The sequence below is a fragment of the Pholcus phalangioides genome, unplaced genomic scaffold (assembly GCF_987345545.1).
Source record: "Pholcus phalangioides strain wild (caught in Gottingen) unplaced genomic scaffold, Ppha-v1.0 ptg000009l_1, whole genome shotgun sequence".
NCBI lineage: Eukaryota > Metazoa > Arthropoda > Arachnida > Araneae > Pholcidae > Pholcus > Pholcus phalangioides.
The window spans coordinates 51,035,281-51,060,425 of NW_028301602.1; the positions used below are offsets into that span (position 1 = coordinate 51,035,281).

General features: G+C 37.2%; 1 protein-coding gene across 4 annotated transcripts in view; it reads left to right on the top strand.

Moving 5' to 3' along the window:
• Positions 1 to 24,601, top strand: part of Muted (biogenesis of lysosome-related organelles complex 1 subunit 5) — a 164,241-nt gene extending 139,640 nt beyond the window's left edge. Inside the window, exons 5-6 of one of the 4 annotated variants that reach the window (XM_089236497.1) lie at positions 2,321 to 2,405; positions 3,071 to 3,265. In XM_089236497.1, the coding sequence (XP_089092623.1) occupies positions 2,321 to 2,405; positions 3,071 to 3,245 (260 nt within the window). In that variant the 3' untranslated portion in view covers positions 3,246 to 3,265. Of the gene's footprint in view, positions 1 to 2,320; positions 2,406 to 3,070; positions 3,266 to 17,986; positions 18,046 to 24,305 lie in introns of those variants that run through there. The other 3 variants (XM_089236494.1, XM_089236495.1, XM_089236496.1) reach the window with 3 other exon arrangements.
• The last annotated feature ends 544 nt before the right edge of the window (positions 24,602 to 25,145 follow it).

A 25,145-nucleotide genomic window follows, 5' to 3' on the forward strand; every position in this document is an offset into this window, starting at 1 on the left:
TGTATAAAGAAAAATGTCACCGTTATGTTAACGAAACCTATGCATAATGGAAAATTACGGTTTTATTGTAAATATTTATATTTTTTCAATGTAAAAAAAAAGGGAAAAAGGGGTGTTTTGTTTTCCTTTTTTTTCTCTCCATGCACGTGCGGGAACCGGTTGTTCCGACGCTGTATGAAAATCGGCGGCGGCGTGCTCTCACCCCCACGGGAGCACGGAAATAGACTTGGTTTTTTCTCTATAGGTGAGATGTCTGTTTTTTTCCGCATGTATGTATGTCAGGATTCGATTTGTCTCTCCCTTTTGATTGCCAGTTGTATTTTTGATGAACGTAAATGATCTTGTATTTTTTTGCAACTGTTACAGAATAAAAGTTGCAAAAAAAAAAAAGGATCAAACAAAAAACAACGATCTGAGTTCAAAATGAACTTCCGATCATTGTTTTTCTTTCTTCTGCACGCTCTGCCCCCAAAAATCTCAAAATCTAAGAACATAGTGGAAGTGGCGAGCAAAGCGACGAATGAGAAGGAAGAGAAGCGACACAAGAATATAGCTGCGAGCAAGGAACATAGTACGCATAGGGGGGGGGGGCGTTTGATGTAGCAGAGAGTATCAAATAGAAACTCGCTATCAGCTTGGTTTTTTTAATTAAAAAATGCTTAAAAATTTCATAATTATAAAAATCATTGCTCAGACAACAATTTAGAAATAATGTGTGAATATCACTATTTTTAAATTTAAACTACGGAAATATTTCTCATATTTTGACGCTTCCCTCCCTACACATCTTTTCCCGCGGCACTTGAGTGCAATCACTTCTCGAAAAATCAACAATATTTTCTACTCAATTTAGGAGTAAAACATTAAGAAAAATATCAAGTTTATTAAAGCTCCCCACCGTTTAAATTTGTATTATTAGCATAGGCAGGAGGGTAGAAGTGGAAAATCCCTCCCCCCCGAATAGCTTTGTTTGTATAAATATTTGTTGGTTTCATTTTTTTTACACAAGAAACGTAATTAGTGACACCCAAAAATCCAGCATAAAAAACATTCAGTACGCTTCCAGTATGGAAACATTGACGGTACGCAGAAAATAAAACTTGCCAATTTTTCCACAGAAACATACATGATTTTTAATTCAGACTACTCAAATACATGTACCCACACTCAGTGCCTGATAAATTAGCTTAAAACTCAAAATGTAAATATTATAAACTCAAAATATAAATCATTTCCGGTTTGGTTAAGCACGTGCACAAGAAAAACATTTGACGGGAAATATATAAAAATTATATTTGGTACTGGCTGTTTTCATTTGATTGTCCACACCTTTTTGAAGTACCTCGAGAACTTTAACATCAACGATTCTGGTGGCATTATTGACTTCAGTTCCGCTTTTTAACAGCGAAAACAAGCGCTTCGACGGACATCTTGAAGCTACACACAAGCGAGTAGAGCGGCAAAAACAAAATATCTTGAATGCGCTGCTATTAGCTCATATGGCAAAATTCCCACTCTGCTGTGGTGCGCGCCGCTATATGCAGGCGCATTGGAATCAGTGTATTTGATTTCGTTGCTCTGATCTCTTCTCTCATCGTTGCTTTTGCTGCCAACTGAGCTATAAGTAAACTGGAGTGAAGACTTCCTATAGTTCGTTTCAAGTTAACTTTGCAGTAGAGGGGAAGCTACAGGGGAACCGCATCACACGTTGCTATGACAACGGAAACCTTTCGACCAATGTATCGATGCGTGGTCGCAGTAAGGTATGGCTGATTCTCACCAATCTCACTGAGAAAAATATCTTTTTTGCGTGTAATGGTAACCGATATTTTTAATTTAAAAATATTATTTTATTATTGTTATTATTTTATTATTATTTTTCTTCATTATTATTCTTTTATTAATAATTATTTTAAACGAATAAAGATAAGATCGGTGCAGAACGATATTTTTTCAATTATTCAAAAAATTGAAATATTCTGCATAAATGATCATCGTAAGCCAAGCCCATAGTGCAGGGGGGGGGGCGGACTTGGGGGTTTGACTTTGGGCCTGTCGTAAGCCTCCGATACATGGGAAATATATTTTACGGCAAAGGAATACACTCTCTACCTTTCTCTGCACTGCCAAATTAACCTGAAACAATAACACAGACATGCGAGAGCCGACGCGGAGGAATACAAAATTGGGCGTGATGGAGTGAAATAGGCAAAACATTGTTTATTTCAGCATGTAAACAATGGGGGAAACTTCCATCTTCAGTAATTTTTCAGTTTTCATATTTTTTCATTAGTATAATCGTTCATCTGCACATACACAGATGCTGATATCGTGTTCTACCTATATTTGCACCAACCGATGGAGAAAATTGAAGGAAGATGGAAGTATAAACTTCGGTTTCCTAGGTAAGTGCACATGGTTTTATATTAAAAGATGCATTGATTTTTATACTAAAATCGTAAAATTTTAAATGCATGTAGTTTTCATTTCACATTCAATTTCTGTTTGATGAGCATTAATTCGAAATAAATTAATTTCATATGAATACACCTCATAAATATATTTTTTTTAATCGTGTAGAAATTGCTTATTACTATTTGGGTATAGAATTTTTATGACAAAAACTGACGAAATATATATGCTTCATTAAAAATTGCATTCCATAATCCCTTGTAAATTAAAGGAACGAAGGACCTAAACTTTTCTATTTCTGGTAAAAATAATTTTGGGAAAATAATGTGAGAATGAGGAGTGGTAAAATGCAATTAATATTATTTACATAATCAGTTTTGGCTCAAATATTAAAAACGAAATATGCAAAATCATAAATGTATCATAATCATCAAAGTGTTATAATTATGTTTATAATATCTAATTATCAATGTATTATAATTATGTTTATAATATCTAATTATCAATGTATTATAATTATGTTTATAATATCTAATTATCAATGTATTATAATTATCAAACAATTATCATTGTTGAGCTACTATTATAATGATTGATTGCTTCTATTGTGCTTTCTTGAAGCCTGGTTAATGAATACACTTTTTTTTTTTAAATAAAGGTCTCTTCGAAACCCAGAAGTTTTTAAACAATTCATGGAAGCTGTGAAAAGAAAGTCTTGGCATCCAACTAAAGCATCTGTTCTTTGTGCTGAACATTTCACAGCTGACATCTACAAATCCTCAACGGTTTTGCATTGTAAATTATTTAAGCAAACATATAAGGTGCTCTTGTGAATTGCGATTCTAATATTCCAAATTATGCTTTGTGGATCTGTTTGTAAATTGTTTATTTAAAAACTTGTATGTAACATTGTTGTATGTAGAATGTTTGAAAAAAATAATAATAAAAACTTTTTTCTCTAATTCTCATCTCATTTCTTGCATTGAAAGTTGTTTTTTCAGTAGTTAATTCGTGAAAATATTCACTGATACGAATTTTCGAAGTGGAAGCTTTCAATAAAACGCTAAACATGTTAGAAATGTATGTTGTTTTTTATAAAAAATTGTTCTTCTCAAGTTTTGAAAAAAGGGTATTTTTCTTGTGAGTATTCATTTTTATAAAAAAAATTTAAGATAAATAATGCATAATTATTGGCTGAAAAGTGAAAAAAAAAACAGAATTTGTACAGGTCTCTTATTTGGAATTGTCCCATTGCATTAACACGGTCAGGAAATGTTTTGTCTATCTCGCTCCAAAAGGGTGTGATGCGGTCGCGTAGTCCTCACTCCACTTTCCTTATAGTTCAGTGGTTCAGCTTTAGAGGATTTGTAGGCTTTCTAGTTTAACGATCTAGGGCAGTGGTGCGCAAACGTTTTGAAGCGTGACCCTCTTTTTTGACCAAAAAAAAAATCAGTGACCCCTACAATAGGCTGACCATATGTTCTGGTTTTCCGGAATATTCCTATTGTTTTGCCAGTAAACGTGCTGTCCAAAAGTTCTTTTCCGAATGATTGTTCCCGATTTTAATTAGGCGATATTGACTTCCAAAGGTATTCAATTTTTTTTAACACTATATAAATATTAACTTTGTTTTTTTCATGTACTTAGTGTCCTTATGTAAGATGGAAGTGTAGCAAGGTGTATTGTCTTTGGTTTTCACATACAGGGTGATAAAGTAACAATCATCCGATTTCAAAATGATTCTACACGTAACATCGACCATTAACAGAAATTTTTCATAAAACATAGACACATCCCCCCACCCACCTGTATATTCACATATCACTTATCATTCTATGTTTTTCATTTTTAAGAAATATACAATTTTGAAATCGTGTGATTATTTCCAAGTCAATCCTGTAAATGTACTAACTTGATATTGTCCGCCGCATGCCAGAAGCACGAATGTACAAATTTTCCTTTTTTTAAACAGCTGTTTGGATGTGCCTGTAGCGCAAACGTGTATCCCTATTGAAACACACGTTAAAACATTTTAGGAAAATAACTTGCATAAAGTAGCATGGGTAGAGTAAACATTCAAATGTCATTCCCCACATTCTTTTTTTGGAAAGACATTGTACATTCGTGATTCTGGCATGACTGAGCCGATGTATTGATTAGTGTACAAGTAGAATTTAATAAAATTACGTTGGTAATTGCACATGGTAATTACATTAGCTCAGCTGAATAAAGGCATTTTTTAGTTCTAACATTTTTAAATAAAAATGAATTTATTATTTGAAAATTTTTATTTTAGAGAATCTCCTGCGACCCCCACTAGTTCATTGAAACGACCTACGGTTTGCGCACCACTGGTGTAGGGTGCTCACCCGGCAAGTGAGAGAACGTGGGTTCAATTCCCCACAAGGCCAATTTTCTTTCTTGATTTTATCTTCGCATCGGCCAGCTGCAGAAATCTTCAAAGTAATAACGGAGAGTGAAAGCACACACACACCTTCGAATAAGCCGATAAAAACTCATTTGTCAACATCCATGAAGATTGCAAGATGCAATAGACATGTACTTTCCACTGAGAATTTCTACTGGTTTGTTTCACCATTTGATTTCGCAGACAGTGCTGAGAAAATGGATTTCAATGCTTGTGAACAAGGTGAATTTATTTGATCTCGGCTCCGATTCCACACTCAAAGGCAAGTTCACCAAGAGTGAGCAGAGTGGGGGTGGCTGCTTTTTTGGCTTGGACTGAGAGAGGAGTATCTTAATCTAATGAAGAAAGCAATTAATGCACTTGTGCCCGTTTCAACATCGTATCTATGCGAGCAAGGCTTTTCTGCTATGGCGACAATAAAATACAAAGTAAGAAATAGACTACTACTCTACCGTACATGCACCTCGTACACATTCCTCTAAGCAATTTCTAATTAATTGGTACATGCCAGAATGTGCATGTATGTGTTGTGAACCTAACGTGACGTTTGTTTCTGTGTAGTGCTGCCATCTGTCAAGAAATAGACTGGGGGCAATTTAAGTATTTCGTTGCCAACTGTAAGGCCTGATTTCAAGTATCTGTTCTCTAAGCATCAATCACAGGTTTCACATTAATGATTAATCGAACAAAACTGTATTGATGTATTTTTACTCTGTGATTTTTGTTGTAAATTCTGTATTCAAGGAAGGGAGTGTCTAGTACGGAGGGAGGCTTACACCTGCGTAGCGCGGATGCATAAGGAAACCGAGATTGTTCATCTAGCGCTAGCTGTCTCAGTACACGTGCAGCTAAATACGGAGCCAAGCTGTACCGTAGGCAGGGGTCTGTCCAGACTTTTTGCACAGGGTCTTGTTTTTGTGAAAACGTACCTTATTTTTGTGAAAGTGTTCAAAATAGCAGTGAAAGTAATACTAATTAAACAGCAACCTCATTTTCCTATTTATTACTTTATACAAAAAAAAACCAAACCAATCTGTGTGTCTTAGTCTTTGCATTACTTTATTTTACGTTAATTTGAAATCAAATTGAGTTTCAAGTTAAAAAGTGAGATTGCTAAATCTTCAGAAAAATATAAAAACATACCAACAATCATATCCTTATACGTCTATTTCCAGTCTTTGAAAATATCAATGATTGAAAGGCATTCAATATCTGTAAGCTTGTCGGGTCCATTGAGTATGCTCCGAAGATGTCTGTCGAGAGTGGTTAGTGACAATTTTGATCTTAAATCGGTGCACACAAGGTTCATTTGAGAAAAAAGTCTCTCGACAGATACTGAGGTGTGATAGTGCATAATGATAATAACCTCATTAAATTAGGATAAGCAGTCCAGGTGTTTGCATCATTCTCCAGAATTGTCAAAACATCATTTGGAGAAATTTTTTTCTCCAGAGTTTTTTTGGCCTCACATTTCTTGTCTTCTCCGAGAAACGCACTTGCTTCATTATTCTTTTGTGTCTCAAAATACAATTTTGCAAGAGATATCTTTATCAAACCCATTCTTTTCCATCATACCTTCAGATGCATTAAGTATGGGTTGCGATATTTTCACAGTCCCCTGAAATTCATTTCGATGCTCTCCACCATAAAATGACAATAATATATCCAGGCATTCTTCAGGAGTCTCCACTGTATTTAAATCAAATTCATTGTGTGAAATATATCAAAGGCATTTAATATTTTGTTTTTCACACCAAATGCAGCCGACATTTCTTCCTGAAAATCACAAATAAAATTGTGAACAAAGTTTTCCTTAAATTCCTGGATTATGCTGTCTGCACTCATTCCATACTTTTTCTTGCTTCGTTTTTTCCTATTAAGTTCAGTGCATTCTTGGGAGAAACACAACAGATCTTTACACTGCTTGAAGTGTTCCCCTGTATGTAAATCATTTGCAAGCACTTCAATTTCCTGACAAACAACTAGAACCTTTGCATTAATAGAGCTAAACATGATTGTAGAGCCCTGAAGCCACAAGCTAAATCTGTTTATAACTTTGAGGAAGTCAGCCAAGAACAGAATACATAGGAGAACATCTGTATTCAGAAGTTGCTCTCTAATCCCCTTCAATTCAGGCTCCTGAGTCTTTGAGAATTGGAACCTATCAATCACTCGTTGGCATGCAAGTCCATGAGATAACCACCGCGTAACCGAAACACTCAACATTTTCAAAACATCTACACCATACACATTTTGCTGAATATCTAAAAACACTTGCTATTTCTTTGGGCTGTAGTAAAAAAGCTTCCATAAGCTTATGAGAACGGCATCCACAGCCTGTAGAATGGGATATTTTTTTAATCAAATGTACAAAAACTAAAGCTAGTCGATGATTTCTGCAGTTGACATAAATAGAATGAGGTGCCAAGTGTCGTATACGTCTTTGTACACCTGATATTTCTCCACTCATCACATTAGTTCCATCCAAAGCTAAAAACAACAAGTTAGTGATTGGAATCGCTTTTGCTATCAACAACTTCTCAATGACAAATGTAACAGATTCTGCATTTGTCGCAGTTAGGTTCACAAGACTGAGGAACTCTTCTCTGAGCGGACTTCCAGCTATCTTGTAACGCACTATTAAACCCAACTGTGTTCTTTGTGCTTCGTCAATTGCCTCATCAGCCATCAGTGTAAAGTAAGTGGCTACTTGCAAAGCCGTCAAAGTTTTCCTCTCTAAATACAAAGATATTGCCTCTGTAAGATTGTCTACTGACACATTTGATAGATAGGTGGCATTCTTGCCGCATGCAGCAAGATAGCATTCTATTTCTTTGTCACCAAGATCCTCACCAATGAACTTAACTACAGAAGAAAAATTATCGGAGACTGCCCATTTTTTTTTTATCATGAAGTACAAAATCTTTATATATTTTGTTAAAACCTTCACATTGTTTTCCTTAGTCTTCTGCACAGCAATTTCAGTTTTTTCTGTAAACAAATACAAGGGGTTTTTGATGCACTCACAGCTTGTTTGTGTTTCTGGCTATATATATGCTTGTTGACACATCGTGTTGGGTGATCACCAAATTGCACCCCTTGGTCAATCCAGGGTCCCTTATCAAAAAATGTAGAACATATTTTGCAAAGAAAGCCAAATGCAGAAATGCTGTAACATAGCCAACTGTGAAGCTTCTCAAAACGTGCGATGTTCAACAAATTCGGTACTTTTGGTCCCATTTTTCTAGTTGCTGTAGATGAAATTTTCTTAAAATCCGGCTCTACCGACGAATTCGTAGCATCTTTCAGCGCTTTCGATAAATCAGCAATGTCTTCCACCGCTTTCGACGAATCGGTAATGTCTTTCGAAGAAACGGAATTGTCTTCCGCCACTTCCGATAAATCGGTCATCGCTTCCGACGAATCGACAATGTCTTTCGAAGAATCCGAAATGTCTTTCGGCGCCTCCAATAAATCGGTAATGTATCGCGCCGTTTCCAAGGTTTGGACAGCGTGGTTCGAAACCGATGAAGGAAGCATAGTTTCAGTAATTTTTTCCCGGTTAGCACAATTGGAATTATCTGTATCTGACGTCTTTTTGGTGACGTTTTCAGATCCTCGTTTAAAAAACGATGTTATGGAGCTGCATCCCAGAACGTCAGTTGGCCGTATTTTTTTAATGTAGTAATCACTATTCCTTGAATTTCCACCTGTTGGTGATCGACCACGCTTCATATTAAATTTTCAAAAATGAAAGCGCAATACAGGAAAAAGTATGTGCGACTAACAAGAGGTTGTGATTCAAAGACCATTTGAGGAGAAGTGCGGGGCTAAAGCGTTTGTATAATGGCATAGGTTGTGCGATAAAATATCGGGCGCGGTCAACCAGCGGGATGTCCTAACAGGAAGCCCTCTCAAAGTCACGCTCTTTCTCCGGTCGCATTTTCAAGGTCATGTTTTCCGGTATCCAACCAACAACTTCTATAGATAAGATTACTCATCTATGGGGGAGGGGGTGGTGGTGTTGGGCCAACAATGCATGCTTAAAAAAAAAAAAAAAATCAATGGCTTTCCATTACGACCAAAGCCGCTTGTAAGTTAATCTTAATGCAGCTTTGATTACGACTAGGGTCATAACTGATAAGAATTTTGTCGCACAGCAGTCTTAAAAGTTCGTTTTTTTACGACGTAATTTTCATGAAGGGTTCGTTTTCCGGAATTTTGTGATGGATCCGTTTATTATCCTCCAAATTTTGTGTAACATCCTTTTTTTAGCCCCGGAATTTTGTGAAGGGTCCGTTTTCCGGACCCAAATTCCGGCTGGACAGACCCCTGCTAATAGAATGCCAGTCAATAATCTGAACACCTTAACAGAATCGTTCAGATTTTCTTTCCACATGATTCTCTGCAAATCCCAATGGCAGAATTCAACCAAAATTTGCCTATGCATTTTTAGAATGTCGGCGATGAAAGCATATCTATGCTGACGAAATTTCATCATAATTAAGGATAAATCCTGTTAAACGACCATTTAAGAGCAAATGGTTGAGAAAGACCCCAGAAGAAGAGACGGCGGATACATCAAAAACAATGTGAAGTTTTGTACTCGCACTATCCGGTTAGTGAACGCCATGTGATCAACTGCAACAGAGGTGAGTTCTTCCAATGTGTCCTAAATCCTCGTAATCCTTCATGTAAAGCTTTTTCATATCTCTATTCTTGTCTAGTCGTTTGCGCATTGTGTTCAATCTTCTACTAGCCCAAAGACTCTTCCAATTGTGTTTGTTCTGATTTAAGAGCTAGTTTCACTACATATCTACCTGTCTCATTTCTGGAATAAGTTTCACAAAAATGCTTTTCACAAAGAAATGCCTCAGTACTTTCAATAAACTTGTTTTTGTTTACGGATTCCAAGTCGAATCTTCTCAAGGTGTCAGGGGCGTAGCCAGAAATTTCGTTCGTGGGGGGACCAAAGTGGCAGAACAATGGATTTGGCCATCTTTTTCCCTTTTTTCGGTCATTTTCTCACATTTCGGGGGGGGGGGGGCAGACCTCCAAGTCCCCCCCTCGCTACGCCCTTGCAAGGTGTTATCTAAATGTTCTAATTCAATCGATAAGTGACAATATCGTACATTACTTTCGGCTTAGTTTTGCACAGCACCGCAAACTATCCAACCAAAAACAGTTTCTTGCAACGATATTTTAGATGTGGTAATCCGTTGTTCGCATAAAATCTCAAAGAATATTTCGGCACCCAATAAAATGTCGATTCTATTCGGAACATTAAAGTCAGGATCTCTGCTAGCCGTATATTCTCTGGAGGGGGAACTTCAGATTTGTTGATGTATCTGGAACGACTGAAACCCATCACTTTTGGAACTATTAGCAACTCTGTCTAGGTGGGAAAAGTCGTGGGACACTTTCCCCTGACTTCCTCCCCCCCCCCCTGTTGACATATGACATAGAGATTAGTAATCGTGAGTTGTTCATGTAGTGTGTATGCGACGTTTTTTGTGTGTCAAATCGTAGATATGTGTGTTTTGTTTCAAGAAAATTAGTTTATTATCCTCGTTCATTTGGGAAAATGAGTAGGTTGCACACCTAGTTTTAGTAAACATTGTATGTGATTTCAAAATTTTGGATGCGATCCCGATATCGGAGAGTTCTGCCGATTATTCTAAAGTAATCCTCTAAAATTTTGCCCCCTTGGTGTCAAGTTTTAGCTGATTTGAGGCGTCTTCGTTGGAAAAATAGATAGTTTGTAAAAATTTAAATTCGACCAAGCAGAGGAAGGTGAGAGAGAGACATTTTCTCGAGCTCTCGAAGGTGACGCAGTGAGAGGATTTTTTTTTAATTTTGTTTATTTTTGCTGTTTGAAATACACAAAATTACAGCATTTCGTGTTTGAAATCTTTTGTTATGTCATCAGAATTTTTCTAGAGGATGAGATATTCATACTGAGATAATCTTTGGATTCAGTAATTAATTCATTAATAATTTCTAATTTTTCGAAAAGGAAAGTTGCACAACGTGCCTTTGATAATTGTTGTCGTTGAATTTTGATTGGAAAATAGACAGATATTTCAAGAAAGTGTATTCTATGTGCCATCGTGAATTTAAGATCATGTGTTAATTATAAATTTTTTTTAATTTTCTTTGTCGAGTGACAAAATTTTCCTGTACTTTAATTTATGTATCAAAGTGGGTCATGTGACCTATCGTTGGAACGCTGAATTAATTTCCCATGTAATGGTAAAATTTGATTTTTATTTTGATATGTTTTGTGAGCGTAATTAAGCGTTTTCTTTTTTGTATAACATTACAGTGCATTGTCCCTGATGTCAGAAGAGTCCCCCTGTAGGAAGTCAGTTTTCGTTCAGGGCGAGATTTTGTCCAGGTTTTAGACATGCCCTTTCACCTTGATTGGTCAAAAGTGGTGTCGTAAAATTTTACGGCACGAATCAGAGTGTGCGCATTCTGAAGCCACGCCCGCTTTTCCAGTTTATACTCTAGAAACGTCAGTGGGTTGGTTCAGTCTTCCGTTTTCTCGAGGTAGTACCTCGGCTCGTCTGTATGAAGTTCCTTCTCCCTTCCCCTTTTGAAATGGTGAAGAGTTTTCTCGCAAAATGTAGTAAGGGGCAATTCAAGTATTACATAAGCAGATTTTCAGCCATTTTTGACCCCCTTTTCAGCAAAAATCAGCAAAACACTGACCCCCCCCCCCCCCCCCCCCCGTCAGCAAAATTTTGTCAGCAGCTTAGAATATTTCATATCTTCAAAAAGGGGGTGGTTGATGACGTAAGCAACCTTCAAACCCCCTTGTCATCAAGTCAGCAATTCCACCTGCCCCCCGATGCTCATACTTGAATGACCCTAAGTGTTTGGTTGCAGTTCTCCCTTTTGCTGATGAAGTTCCGGAGTTTGTCACCATGGCCAGAGCGGAGCTGGAGTTCGTGTCTACACTTGTCTCAACCTCAGCTAAGAAGGTTCTTGAGAATGACTATCCTGTGTTCAGTGGCGGATCATGATTTTGGGAGGCCCCAGGCGCAACCTGATCTGGAGGCCCCCCTATCAGGGACGGATTAAAGGTAGGGGCTGTCCCCCCCCCCCCATTAAAAAAAAAAAAATCACAGTAAAATTCTGCATCATATTTTTAGTAATCTAAGATGTCCGTCCTGGTGCCTTCCTTCAGCCACACGGCAAAAATGGAGATCCGTCATAGTTTTAATAATTTAATATTACTGATTAATAAAGATTTGATAATATCTCAAATATAATATATTTGATTTGATATAAAGATACTGATAATATTTAATAGAAAAACATTTCTTCAATAGAGGGAATAGAGGGAAGAAATTATATCGGAGTAAATATAAGAATTATATTTTTAATGGAAGAAATTATTTCAGAATGAATTAAAATTATTGTCAAGGAAAGAAAAATGTTTTCTACGTTTTTGACTGAATAACAAACCAAGAAAATAAATTTGCTTAAAAAAAGGGGAAAATTCAGAATTTTTTCCAAAAGAAATCAGAACCGTCCTGAAAAATTGAACACATGGTCACAACCACCGCCCCCACCCACAAATTTGCGTTTATCCACCACTGCACCCTTTTGGCCCTAATAAGAACGAGATGGTTCACTAAAATGAACAATATTATGAAAAATCATAACTTTTTTTTTATTTTTGCATCACCAAAACCATAAACACAAAAATAAGATAAGGAAATATAATGATATTCTCTGGTACTAGATGAAAAATAATCACACTCCCATTAAAAAAAAAAAAATCACAGTAAAATTCTGCATCATATTTTTAGTAATCTAAGATGTCCGTCCTGGTGCCTTCCTTCAGCCACACGGCAAAAATGGAGATCCGTCATAGTTTTAATAATTTAATATTACTGATTAATAAAGATTTGATAATATCTCAAATATAATATATTTGATTTGATATAAAGATACTGATAATATTTAATAGAAAAACATTTCTTCAATAGAGGGAATAGAGGGAAGAAATTATATCGGAGTAAATATAAGAATTATATTTTTAATGGAAGAAATTATTTCAGAATGAATTAAAATTATTGTCAATGAAAGAAATTATTTAAAAAAATTTTTTTAGAAATTATTATTTTTATTTGTTTATTCTATTTTATTTTTACTATTATTATATTGATTATTATTATTTTCTCTTTCAGCCACCTCGTTGGGCACTCTGCCTGTTGTGGCCTTTGCCTTTGCATTATTTGTATTCAGAGTGAATAAAAATCTTCTATATTATGCCCCCCTCCCGTTTCGTTTAATAACGAAAAATGCCACTGTATAACATTGTGGCCCGCGTACTTTATAAAATGTTTCAATATGGCCTGCTATGCCTCAAAGGTTGAAGACCCCTGCAGTAGACTCTCGCTAATCCGGTACGTATTACACCACGGTGTGCCAGATTTTACCAAAATTGCTGGATTAACTTTGAAGAAACCCATTGAAATAATATATGAAATTTCGTGCAAAGACATAGTCAGGACTTGATCAGCAATTAAGAAATATTAGAACGTGTTAAGGGGGTTAGGGCATCAGGAGAAAAGTGACACCACACCACCTAAATATCCTGGACTACTGGACGTGCTGGATTAGAGCACGACCGAATTCTCGAGAGACTACTGTAGTTGAATTGAAATGCTCAAATAAAAATTTATCAGATAATTTATATATTTTTAGTTTTGCTTACCGTTATTTTTGGAGATTCTGCAATCTAAATCCTAAAGGAAATCTTGAGGATCGGCATGAAAATTTTTTTCATTACAATAACACACATTACAATTACATTAACAATAAACACTTTTCGGTCTGACACAAAGATGTTGTCTACCCAAGCCTCCTTGACCAATCCAAAAATGTAGCTCTTTTTTTTAGAAAGAAGGAAAAGAAACCCCCTTGATTTTTTTCAGCCGGGGAGGGAGTGTTAAAAGAGCAACAGAAAAATCACGTGATTCAGAATGCATGTCATTCAGCATTCATTTCAAACCCCACTTTTCTTTTGTCATATGGTCGTATGGTTCCAGTCACAGATTGCAAATGTATATGTTGTTTGAACCAGCTTATAGTATTTCATTCAAACAAGTGGGAGACAAAATCACAATAAGAGCTCTACTACATTCATTTTAATTAGTATGACTGTCTCTTCCTGTCGATGTCGCCGCTTGCCGATAGCCATCTTGCCATCCATTATACTGTATACAAAAGCTTACACCAAAGCTGTCGTATTATCGGCGCCCATGAAAGCATTTAATACTGTGGAATGAGACATCTGTTTATGCCTTCACTACAATTTTCATTTCGGACAGACATTAGGACCTGCTGTTCTCATCCCTCCTCCTGCTTGTGCCCTTAGGGAAATACTGTTTGAAAATGACCCTCCCTGAATGATCGCTTTACAATGTCTCTTCTTTCTTTGTCGGGGAAGAACTGGCCCTTGAGAGCTGCGTCTTGTAAATTGTTCTTTTCTTTCAGTTCCCGTTTTTCTTCCATAACTCATACGTACAGTATACAAAAAAATAACAAAAAAAAAAAAAAAAAAAAAATTGCGGTTGAAAAAAAAAGGGAGAGCAGATACTGTACTTAGTTCAAGAGATTTGTTGATGCGCATGTAAATTCATATGTAGGATGAAGCACACAACTATTTGGAGGCCCCCCGCTCTGCCGAGGCCCCAGGCGCGCGCCTCATGCGCCTGTGCGGTAATCCGCCACTGCCTGTGTTGGATCGGTCGTCAGCTTCCCGGTACCCATCAGATTTTGGTTTGATTGATGAGAACTGTACTGGCCCCAGGATTGTCATTGCAACTTTTTCTGGGGGGGGGGGGAGCACATGTACTCAATGTATATACAATATTTGTATCTATATATATATATATATATATATACCATTTTTAGTGTATTTTCAAAAGCCAGGGGGGGCTTTTGAATGACGGGCCTGCTTGTGGCACCATGAAGACTCCGAATGCTGACCCCTGAGTGATCAATTTACAAATCACTCGGAGCTTTAAGGTATATGAGAAATTATTCCTGTCGTCGCTCAATTTCTGGATAGGGTCTGGTATTTCGGTCTCCTTAATTTATGTGTTACGTATTCTTTAATGACCACTCCAAACTTCCCCCAATAAAAATTATTACAGTCTCGTTTAAAAAACAAATAATTCTCAGAAAAATCCTGAGACGTTTGTTGGAACAATGCACATGTATGGTTTGAGTTAGTATGTCTAATTTTCTCTGTTTAAAGAAAAAAATTGTATGATAATTAAGGTGGAAAAGCAACTTCCTTTGCGAAGAGACTGTTTTGTGTTTGAAAGAATTTGTTCAATGTCATGCTTGTTAAATAGTTAAGTGTTTTACTCATCGGATTGTTTATCAGCAAGCGGGAGTACGTTTGATGCTTGCGGTTTGTTTTGATTTCTAACAAGTCATTTCTTGTAACTCTGGAAGGAGGGTGTGGTGTTTGTAATTACATATGTTGCTGCAGCCCTTGGACATGCATTCAATTACTGTATGGGGTTATTTAGACAATTGAAACAAAGGTGTTTCTTTTTCATTATATTTTCTCTGATGCTTAGCTTATGAAACTCAGAACAATTACATATGCTGTGTTCTATTTTGCATACAGGGCGTGATTTCCTGTAGTTAGAGGATTTTACAGCAAATGCCCTCGTTTAATTATAGGTGAATTGTGAGGCTCACGGACGGGAGTGGTTTGCGTGATACCTTCCAAAAACTGACATCTGCTTACCAAAAACGAAATCTAACTGTTTCAACTAGGAATTTCTGTAGATTCTAGAGTCATTTCAAATTGTTTTCTTGTTTCTCTGTCCAATTTTCTGAGAATTAAATTTGATAAAATTACTTAGAGCATCTGTTTTAAGGTTTGCAATATTTAACGCTCTCTGGGTCTTTAGAACGATGACTAGCAAGGCTCTCAAATCTTTAGCCAACCCTTGGGTGATTTTAGGGATTGAAATTAATGCATTGATATGCGTTTTAACAATTAAACGTTTGTTTTCGAACCATTTCTCTAGTGCAGAAAATAACGAATCAAAGGTGTCTTCAATGTTTTGAACCTGTCTATCTTCACTTTTAAGGCAGCTTGTAAATAACAGTTTTTGTGTATCGGAAAGGTTATTATTTACGGTGATCAGAGAATTAAACTGATTTTTGAACGAAGTGCACTCTTCATATTTACCACTAAATTATGGCAGGGGAATTTCTGGCAGTTTTACGTTTTGCTTAGAGGCATTAGTTTCGATTTTACTTGGAACGAAACTCAACAAACTCAAACAGATTTCAGTGTCCTCTAATTTTTCTTCAAATTTCACAGAGCTCAACATTTAGAACTTCGAACTCATCATCTTTTAACATAGCATAATATTTCAATTTCAAATCTTCAAAATTGTTTTTTGTCGCGTTTAATATTTCTTTTCTGCCCTTAATTACTGTCTCACTTGCACTGTCATTATCCGACAAGAATTTATCAAGTCTGGTGATTTGGGCCTTGACATTGCCCATGTGTCGACTCAACACAGTTAAATTCACCATCGTGCGAACGAAATATGAAATTAATGAAATTCCACTTACAGTTTCTTGTAATGTCTTGTAGAAAAGTTGAGTATCCAAAGGTAAGCTGATTCACTAATCAACTATCAATCTATAGGTTCACTGGTGCTCATGTGACGACGATGAACCATGCCCGTGGTCAATACCATGAATTCAAACACACACCTGTGTGTAACTCAACAACATTTGATTCTGTAAGAAGGGTGATTCAATAATGTGTCAATAAAACGCAGGGGATTTACATAAGACAACCTCCCACTTGAGAGTTGTCAACATACACTCACATACATTTCTCCCAAGAGAAAGAGACTTAATAACAATGAGAAATACACAAGAAAAGAAAAGCAAAAGTTAACAGCAACTTCATCTTGTGTTGGAAAAAGGAGATATAAAACGTTAGGCGTTTCCAGGTATAATGATTCAATCATTACACTTCATTCATAGTCAGAAAAATTTACGGCAGATGGCAGCGCTATAACAAGCATTACACAGAAACCAACTTTACATTAGGTCCATATACATGCACATTTTCAATCATGGCCCAGGTCTTCTTTGACCACCTGCTAAAATCTTTTCTGTGTGGGCCATGATCTGGTTATAAGAAGGAATGAGTAAATGTGTGATGTTACCAAGATCAGCAGGACCAATTAGTGGGATCTTTAGAGATATTTCTATGTGAGATACATTTCCATTATGGTATTTGATGGACCAGCATGGACATGGAACAGGTAGACCACCTACGTATGGATGTGAAACGATATGCACACACCATTACCCGGTGCTCATGTGCATTCATAAGATAAGGAACCAGATTTGATATACATATTTTTATTATATGAGCTACCTTCTTCAATCAGAATGTCAATTTAGTTTGAAGAAGTGGCAGTCTATGGAAGAACTTTGGTCAATGGCAGAATAGGAACCTGTCAAGTACCACACATTTTTGCCCTTTGGAATTATTAGGGTCTGTGTAGCCCTGTTGGTTGAAGTTTTTTGAGATGCCATCATTATCCACTTCCAAAAAATCTTGTCTTTGTGAGAAGAGCACCAGATATTCATTCAACTACAACAAGTAACTTGCCTAATGGAATAGGAAAAAAAAGCCCATAACAAACATTTTATAAGCAATTTGTGAGTGCTAAAAAGGTAGCGTGTGTGGTCAGGACAAATTAAATTATTCCAATCACCAGAAATATAATAATGAAAGTAAATAGTCTATTAACTATGAAGTCTTCTGTTGGAACCATTAGCTTAAATTATGATCAGCAATTAAATTTAAAGCAAAGCATATTTATCTATTTGGGGGCTATAAATCACAGGCCAGCTGTTGGCCACCCCTGATATACATAATGATACACGATATAATTGGGAGAAATTTAGTGCTACCATGTTTATGAAAAACTCATTGTTTTGGGTTGTTAGGCTAATGCCATTGAAAGTTTTATCTTCAGATGTTTTGTTTGCAATAATTTTTTTTTGCTAGTGTTTCTCATTAAACTGAGTATTTGAAACGTTTTGCTTTCATGGTGTTTTTCTTTCCAGCTGAAGTGGCACTAAGGATGTGTAATAATATTACGGAAAAAGTATATTTTCCAAGAAAGGTATGTATAATTTGTATATAGAAGATTGACAAGAGTAATTAGAATTATTAATTGTAAGATTAATCATTTTAAGCCCCTCGGTAATTAGAACCCAATTTTAACAATTGTCACTGGACCAATAGAAACTATCATTGATAAATGTTGATGCAATTTCCCAAAAATCACACATATATACAGGAGTGGTAGATGGTTATTACACTGTTTACTTTTCTACAAGTAAGATGAAATTTAGAATCCTGTGTCTCTCTGGTTGCCAGCAGTGAGATATTACAGAATTGTCAAAATATAAGGCATCAAGTTGAGCAAGGTTATTGCCACTGTAAAGGTTATAATATGATGAAATATAGTGAAGCAAACGTTTGAGAGGTTTTGTTCTTGCACTAACCTGAGTTTTTCCAACTGGAGTGGTTAAAATATTTCTAGGATATTTTTTTCCTGGTTGGGTTCATGCATTAAGATGGCCCTTCACAGAGGCAATCATTAACATGGAATGGCCATGATAATCATGATAAACTTAAATTATTCTAATCTGGCATTCTGAATCATAGTTTCATATGGGCTCCACCATATTTTAGCCATTCACCAGCCTAGTATGGTTGAAAATAGGACTGGCCATTCCATGTTATTTGGATCACAATTGCCAGTGGTTCGTTCACTCAGTTTTCTGTGCATTCATGTGGCTAAAAAAGTTCAGATCGATGACTTGCTTTCAGGAAAGGTACCCTTATGGATTTTCGGCTCCTGAAGTTGGAATGGCGAATTGGGCATTGCATGGTCTGTATACAGATTTTTTTTTTTTAACAAACAAACACTGCTGTGGTGGTCGAGTGGTTATAGTGACAGACTCGCGATACGAGGATCCGGGTTCGAACCCCACAGTGGTGGTCGGCTGAAGTTGATTTTCTGTGGTTCCCAACTTCAAGGCGCAAATGCGAGCCAATCTCCCCGTTAAAAAGTCTCGCCACAGAGAGCAACAGTCCTACAATGATAAATCATTCAATCATAACACTTCACTCATAATTAGAAAAACTGGTGGCAGATGGCAGCACTACACATAACAAGCATTACAGAGAAACAACAAAAACTTCACGTCAGGTTTCACTACACGTACACGCACATTCCCACATGTACCGATTCGTTGGGGGGTTCCGCGGGGGGGGGGGGGTGTAGTAGTAGTAGGTAGGGCCTCCAAAGGATGGCTCGGGATCCATGATGTTCTTAAGTCAGCCACCTCGTTGGGCAATTTGCCTGTTGTGGCGTTGTATTTGTATTGTATAAACAACACAATAGACAAAACAGACAATAAATTGAAAAACACTTTTCAACCCAAAGGGATTATTTACTTCCATGAGTCGTACTAATCAATTATGTACAAATTTCTTGGCAATATACAAAGGTATATTCTACCATAGCTACCATGCTACCATCACAAGTCACATCAAATATACTGCTTTCATGCTAGACTCTAATGTGTTACATATGATACATTACAGATATATTTTCCTACACACCAAGTATATATACATATTTTTTCTCCTTAAAATTTGTGAATTAACCATTGAATGAAATGAACCGCTCAATATTTGTGATGTTCAGTATATGATCTTTTTATAGCTTTCTTAAACATAAAATGATTGCTGCTGTTTAATAATATGAAATTTTCAACATATTCTCAGAGCAAGAAAACAATGATTTTTAAAATAATTCTATTTTTAGATAATGGGATATGACAGGAGTTCTCAAAGTCTGTGCAAGCACTGTGGTGCGCCTTTACTTCCTCGCAGGGCGGCACAAAATATTACACAATATTCATAATTTTATTTGCATTTTTAATTAAATTTCATAGGTCGAGATATTAAGCTTAGCTAGTGCCAACTTTTAAGTAAGTGGTTTCCACGAGCTCCGCTAGATGTACATATTTCTTATGTACATATATAAATGTGTGATACAGAGTTGCCAGGTTTGTGGCTTTCTCGCCCCTTTTCAAGGGGCCTTCCAATAAGGCGAACACACTGGTTTCATCCATACCGAAAGATGCCATCACAGTTTGCCCTTTGGTCGTTGTCTTCTGTTAGTCATTCTTATCTGTCTGTCACGACCTGCTAGTAATTTGGCCGGCTGTAACCGTCCTTTGTGAAAGGGACTTATTCTTGCTTCAGTTAACTGCACCCTACACCAAGGGAAGATAGACAGGATGGCATCTTTGGGATGGTTTCTGTATGGATGAAACCGGTGTGCGTGAAGGGGATCTTACAGTTCTCTCTCCGAAGTAAGTAATTTTTAGTTTCAGGGTTGTTAGTTCATTTCGTCAACAGTGCTCATGGAGCGAATTTTATATATATATATATTTTTTTTTTTTGCTTGCAGAGCAGGAATTTTTTGCCAGGGTTGGTCCTAGCTTTAAGATGGCCCACAAGAGAATATCAAGCATCTAGCCAGCATGTCTGCCTTTTATCTTTTCCAGAAATCAATTTTAAAAAGTTCAATTATTCCTTTGGGAGGAAGGTGTCTAAAAAACCACTGTTTTTTTGTGCTAGATTTTTGTTCAATGTGAAGTTTGTATATTGTTTTGATTGTTTTGTGGATAGTAATGCGAGTTAGAATAGTTTGGGCTCTTTATTTGGCTACTTTGACGATTATTCTGTGTATCCTTAACGACCTTGATCCTGTGGCCGATTCCCCACAGGTAGTTCCCTGCCAGATATAGCAAGAGAACTACTTGCAGGGCAATTCGAACCTGACCCGTCTACCTGATCATGAAAGGTTGGTTCTTGTCACTGAGCGTCTGTTGATCTTTGGAAATTGTTGTTGGCTGCTGATGTTTTGAAATTGTTGTTGTTGCCTGTTGGGTGGTCGCTGTGGTGGTCGAGTGGTTATAGTGACGGACTCGCGATGCGAGGATCCGGGTTCGAACCCCACAGTGGTGGTCGGCTGAAGTTGGTTTTCTGTGGTTCCCAACTTCAAGGCGCAAATGCGAGCCGATCTCCCAGTTAAAAAAGTCTCGCCACAGAGAGCAACAGTCCTACAACGATAAATCATTCAATCATAACACTTCACTCATAGTTAGAAAAACTGGTGGCAGATGGCAGCACTACACATAACAAGCATTACAGAGAAACAAAAAACTTCACGTCAGGTTTCACTACACGTACACGCACATTCCCGCATGTACCGATTCGTTGGGGGGTTCTGTGGGGGGAGTGTGGGCGGGAGCATGTGTGGTGTAGCAGTAGTAGGTAGGGCCACCAAAAAATGGCTCGGGGATCCATGATGTTCTTAAGTCAGCCACCTCGTTGGGCAATTTGCCTGTTGCGGCGTTGTATTTGTATTTGATCATTGGAAGGCTCGCGGGCAGTGAAGGGCAGATCATCACCGCAGATGTAAGCGGGTTTGACCGTGTATGCTTACAGTTGTTAGTCTACCTTTTATTTGTATTTGGAACACCTTTTCTGATCATGACAGCACCTGATAAGGTCCCTCGTGCTGAGGTTCTAGGCCTCTGTCCATGCAGAGGAAAACATACGATCATGACAGCGGGTCCTTGCTGACTAAAACAGCGTGTTTTCCGTGGCGAACAGTCTGTCTTAGGCTTAAATTTTCCATGATAGTCTTTAACTGATCAATGAAGCTTGATGGATCTGGGTGATGACGACTAGGTACGAAAAACTCTCCTGGAAGTTGTATAGGTGCACCATACACACCATTTCCGTAGTTGTAGCGTGCAAGTCCTCTTTCCAGGGGGTTTGAAAACCCAACAGAAACCGCCAAAGAATACTCTTGCCCAGCGGTTAGTTGCATGATGGCCTGGATGGCAGACTAGAGGGCGAAAGATCTCAATGGAAGCGTTCTACTTCACCATTTGCCTGTAGATGATATGATGTGGTCCTCTGGCAATTGGTTCCCAAGAACTTGGTTAGAGCTGTGAACAAAAAGGACTCGAACTGGACACCTTGATCTGAATTGATTCTGTTAGGTGAACCAAGCAACCCATCCACCATAGGGAAGGCTTCAGTCCATTTAGAGAAGCGATCCACACAGGTGAAGCAATATTTGTAGCCTTCTGCTGGAGGCAAAGGGCCAACAATATCAATGTGGACGTGTTCAAACCTGGCATTGGGTGGTGAAAATTCCCCATGTGGGCTCTTCGTATGCCGACTCACTTTAGACTTCTGACAGTTAATGCATGTACGTGCCCAAGTGGTCACGTCAGCCTTCAGTGCAGGCCACGCGAAGCGCTGTTGAACTAGTTTCACAAAGGCCTTTACTCTAGGATGTGACAGTCCATGCAAGGCGGTAAAGATTTCCCTATGCATCTAGGATTGAACCAGTGGTCGAGTGTGACCTGTAGAGACGTCACAGTACAGCTGAAGCTTTGATTCATCAACAGGAAGAGAGTGGATTTTCAAGGAAGTAGATGACGGATTGGCGAGTAGTTGCTGAATATCCTCATCTTTGAGTTGTTCCTCTGCCATTCATTTGAAGGGGGAGCCCATGGAGAGGGGGAGGGAAATGGGTATCTACACCAGGCCAGCAAATCTGACAACCCTGATTAGGTGAATCCAACTTGCTTTTGTTTCCTGACGTGGTGGTACAACAGAGACAGAATGACTGCACAACACATAGTTTGGTTTTTCAACTTTTGAGGTGCAATTTTGAGCTGGTCTTCCATTTGAAAAAGTATCTCTACAAGAACAGGCAGACCTTCAAAGCAATACTTACGTACCTCAAAAATTCAGGTGTCTGCCAGTTTAATTTAAAAATATGTAGGATAGATGGCATTACCATTAGAATACAAATCACACATAACTCTGACAACATAAATATGTTATGGCTGTACTAGGGTTACCAGATTTGCGTAATTTTAAGCATTTTGGTGTTTTTTGAATTTCTAAAATGTCATTTTTAGTGGTCTGGTTATTTTCCCATTTTTCTTTGTAGGAAAAAGAAATTGCCTGGTGCAATGAAAATCTTTTCACCAGGGCGTGTTTGTTTTCACCCCCTATTTTAACATATTTTGACTGATCACCATCAAAATTCATTAAGAATGAGAACCTAAATTGTGTCCATGCTATTGTTGCCATAGTCCCTTGAGCTTCATTGCGCTGTATGGAGGAGGTAATCCGAAAACAGTTTTGGAGGAAAAAAAGTGTTGGAATGTTTTCCTTTTTTTTCTCTCTCTGCGGGTGGGAATCGGTCGTCTTGATAGGCAACTCGTGCGTATGTTCTCACCTCTCACAAGAGCATGGTTTTTCTCTATATGTTTATCATTCTGCATGTGTATGTTAGTAATCATGGTTTCCTCCCTTTGGTTGTTTTTTTTTTTTCTGTAGCGACAAACATTGGAGGGGCTGAAAGTTGATGGCCATCCCAGTAACTTTTCGCTATAGTTCCTTTATATGGGACTAAAGTGTGCACGCAGAAGAAGGAAAGTATATTGGGTTTTTTTTCCAGAAATTATTGGGAGTGCTCAGTCCCCTTACAAAATTTATTAGGGGCTGAGGCCATTTGAGACTCCAGGTTCTGGCACCTATGCACTCTGCCTTAATAAAAAAACACCGATCTTGGGAATATAATTGTCAGCAATTATTTCTGTGTATTGGGGGTAGGGATACTCAAAACAGCCTCAACAGCATAATGGGTCCCTGAGCAAAATAATACTCTGGGCTGCCTTCTGACTGAAAATATCCACCTACCAATTTTTTTAATGCTTTAGCACTAGCTCTCATTATCATGTATCCCCCCCCCATGCACCCAAAGCCCCTATGCCATGTTTATTATGCTCCTGAGATTATAGTTTCCTTCTTCCATTCAAAACTAAGCAAAATGGATGAAAAAACACTGAATGCCTGATTTCTTAACCATTGAAGTGACGTTGATAAGTTATCTCGCCTCTTTAAAACACTTATTTAGCATGGAGAAGCCCAGGTATTTTTTGAAAAGTTGATTTCCTCAATGGAACACTTTCTGCAAAACCCCTTACTTTAAAACTGCTAAAAATCAGAAAAAATATAGCACATTTTAGAGGGATTTCTGCTGTGCAGTTTAAAGGATTAATGAGTATTTCCTGTTGAAAACAAGCCTTAAAAAATATTATGCATTAAAGTAGTTCTTGTTTGTTCGAAAACATATCAGTGCGTTAATATCTAGCCGATATGCATATAACCTTGTTAACATTTTTATATTTTTTAGCTGTCAGATTTTTAAAATAAATTGAATACTTTGCACTATGTTATAGTAATATTTAATTTTCAATTTCCTAGACTTCAGTCTTAGAATTACAGAGAGAAAAGAGAAAAAAAGAATGGTTAATTTTTGTGGATGATATTGGTAGAAAAAATGATTTGGTGAATCAGGCATTCGAAGAGAAAGAACATCAAATTAGAAGTTTCTATACGAAATCTGAAGAAGCTGTTCTTATAACTCCTGCTACATGAAATCCAAGTATCAGCTATATCTTGTTCGTCATTTTAATTTAAAATTTACTAATTAATCTTGAAATATAGAGTGGAAAAGTTATACTCTCAGAAATAATGCCATTAAATTGTTTTCTGGTCAATTTTGTGAAAGGAGTTAATCTTTTCATTGTAAATTTTTTATATTGAAAATACACAAAATTTTCAAGAAGTCTTAAACAAAGAATTTCATATCTGAAGTGGCCAACCTGTGGCATAAAATTCAAGATATATAGTGGTACTGTTTTTTTGGAAAAATTGCATCTCTTCCTACTGGCACTCAAACTTGGGTCCCTCGGATGCCAACTGAATACTTTATACAAATACAACGCCACAACAGGCAAAATGTCCAATGAGGTGGCTGAGAAAAAGATGCCCATAAAATTATGGATATCATATATTTCAAAAATATAGGAACCCAATTAAAAAATGCAATTAACAAAAATTGTAAACAATATATACGCATGATACTAGCCAAACTAGATCATTACTAGCTAAACTATAGTGACAGACAGAATCTTTCGCTTTTGGAGCACATATATCTATGCTGAATGGTCCATTGTGCAGTGGACGGTGACAATCAGCTAATGGCTATTTATTCCGCATATATATGTTCCAAGGAAGAAATATGCAATCACTATAGCTTAG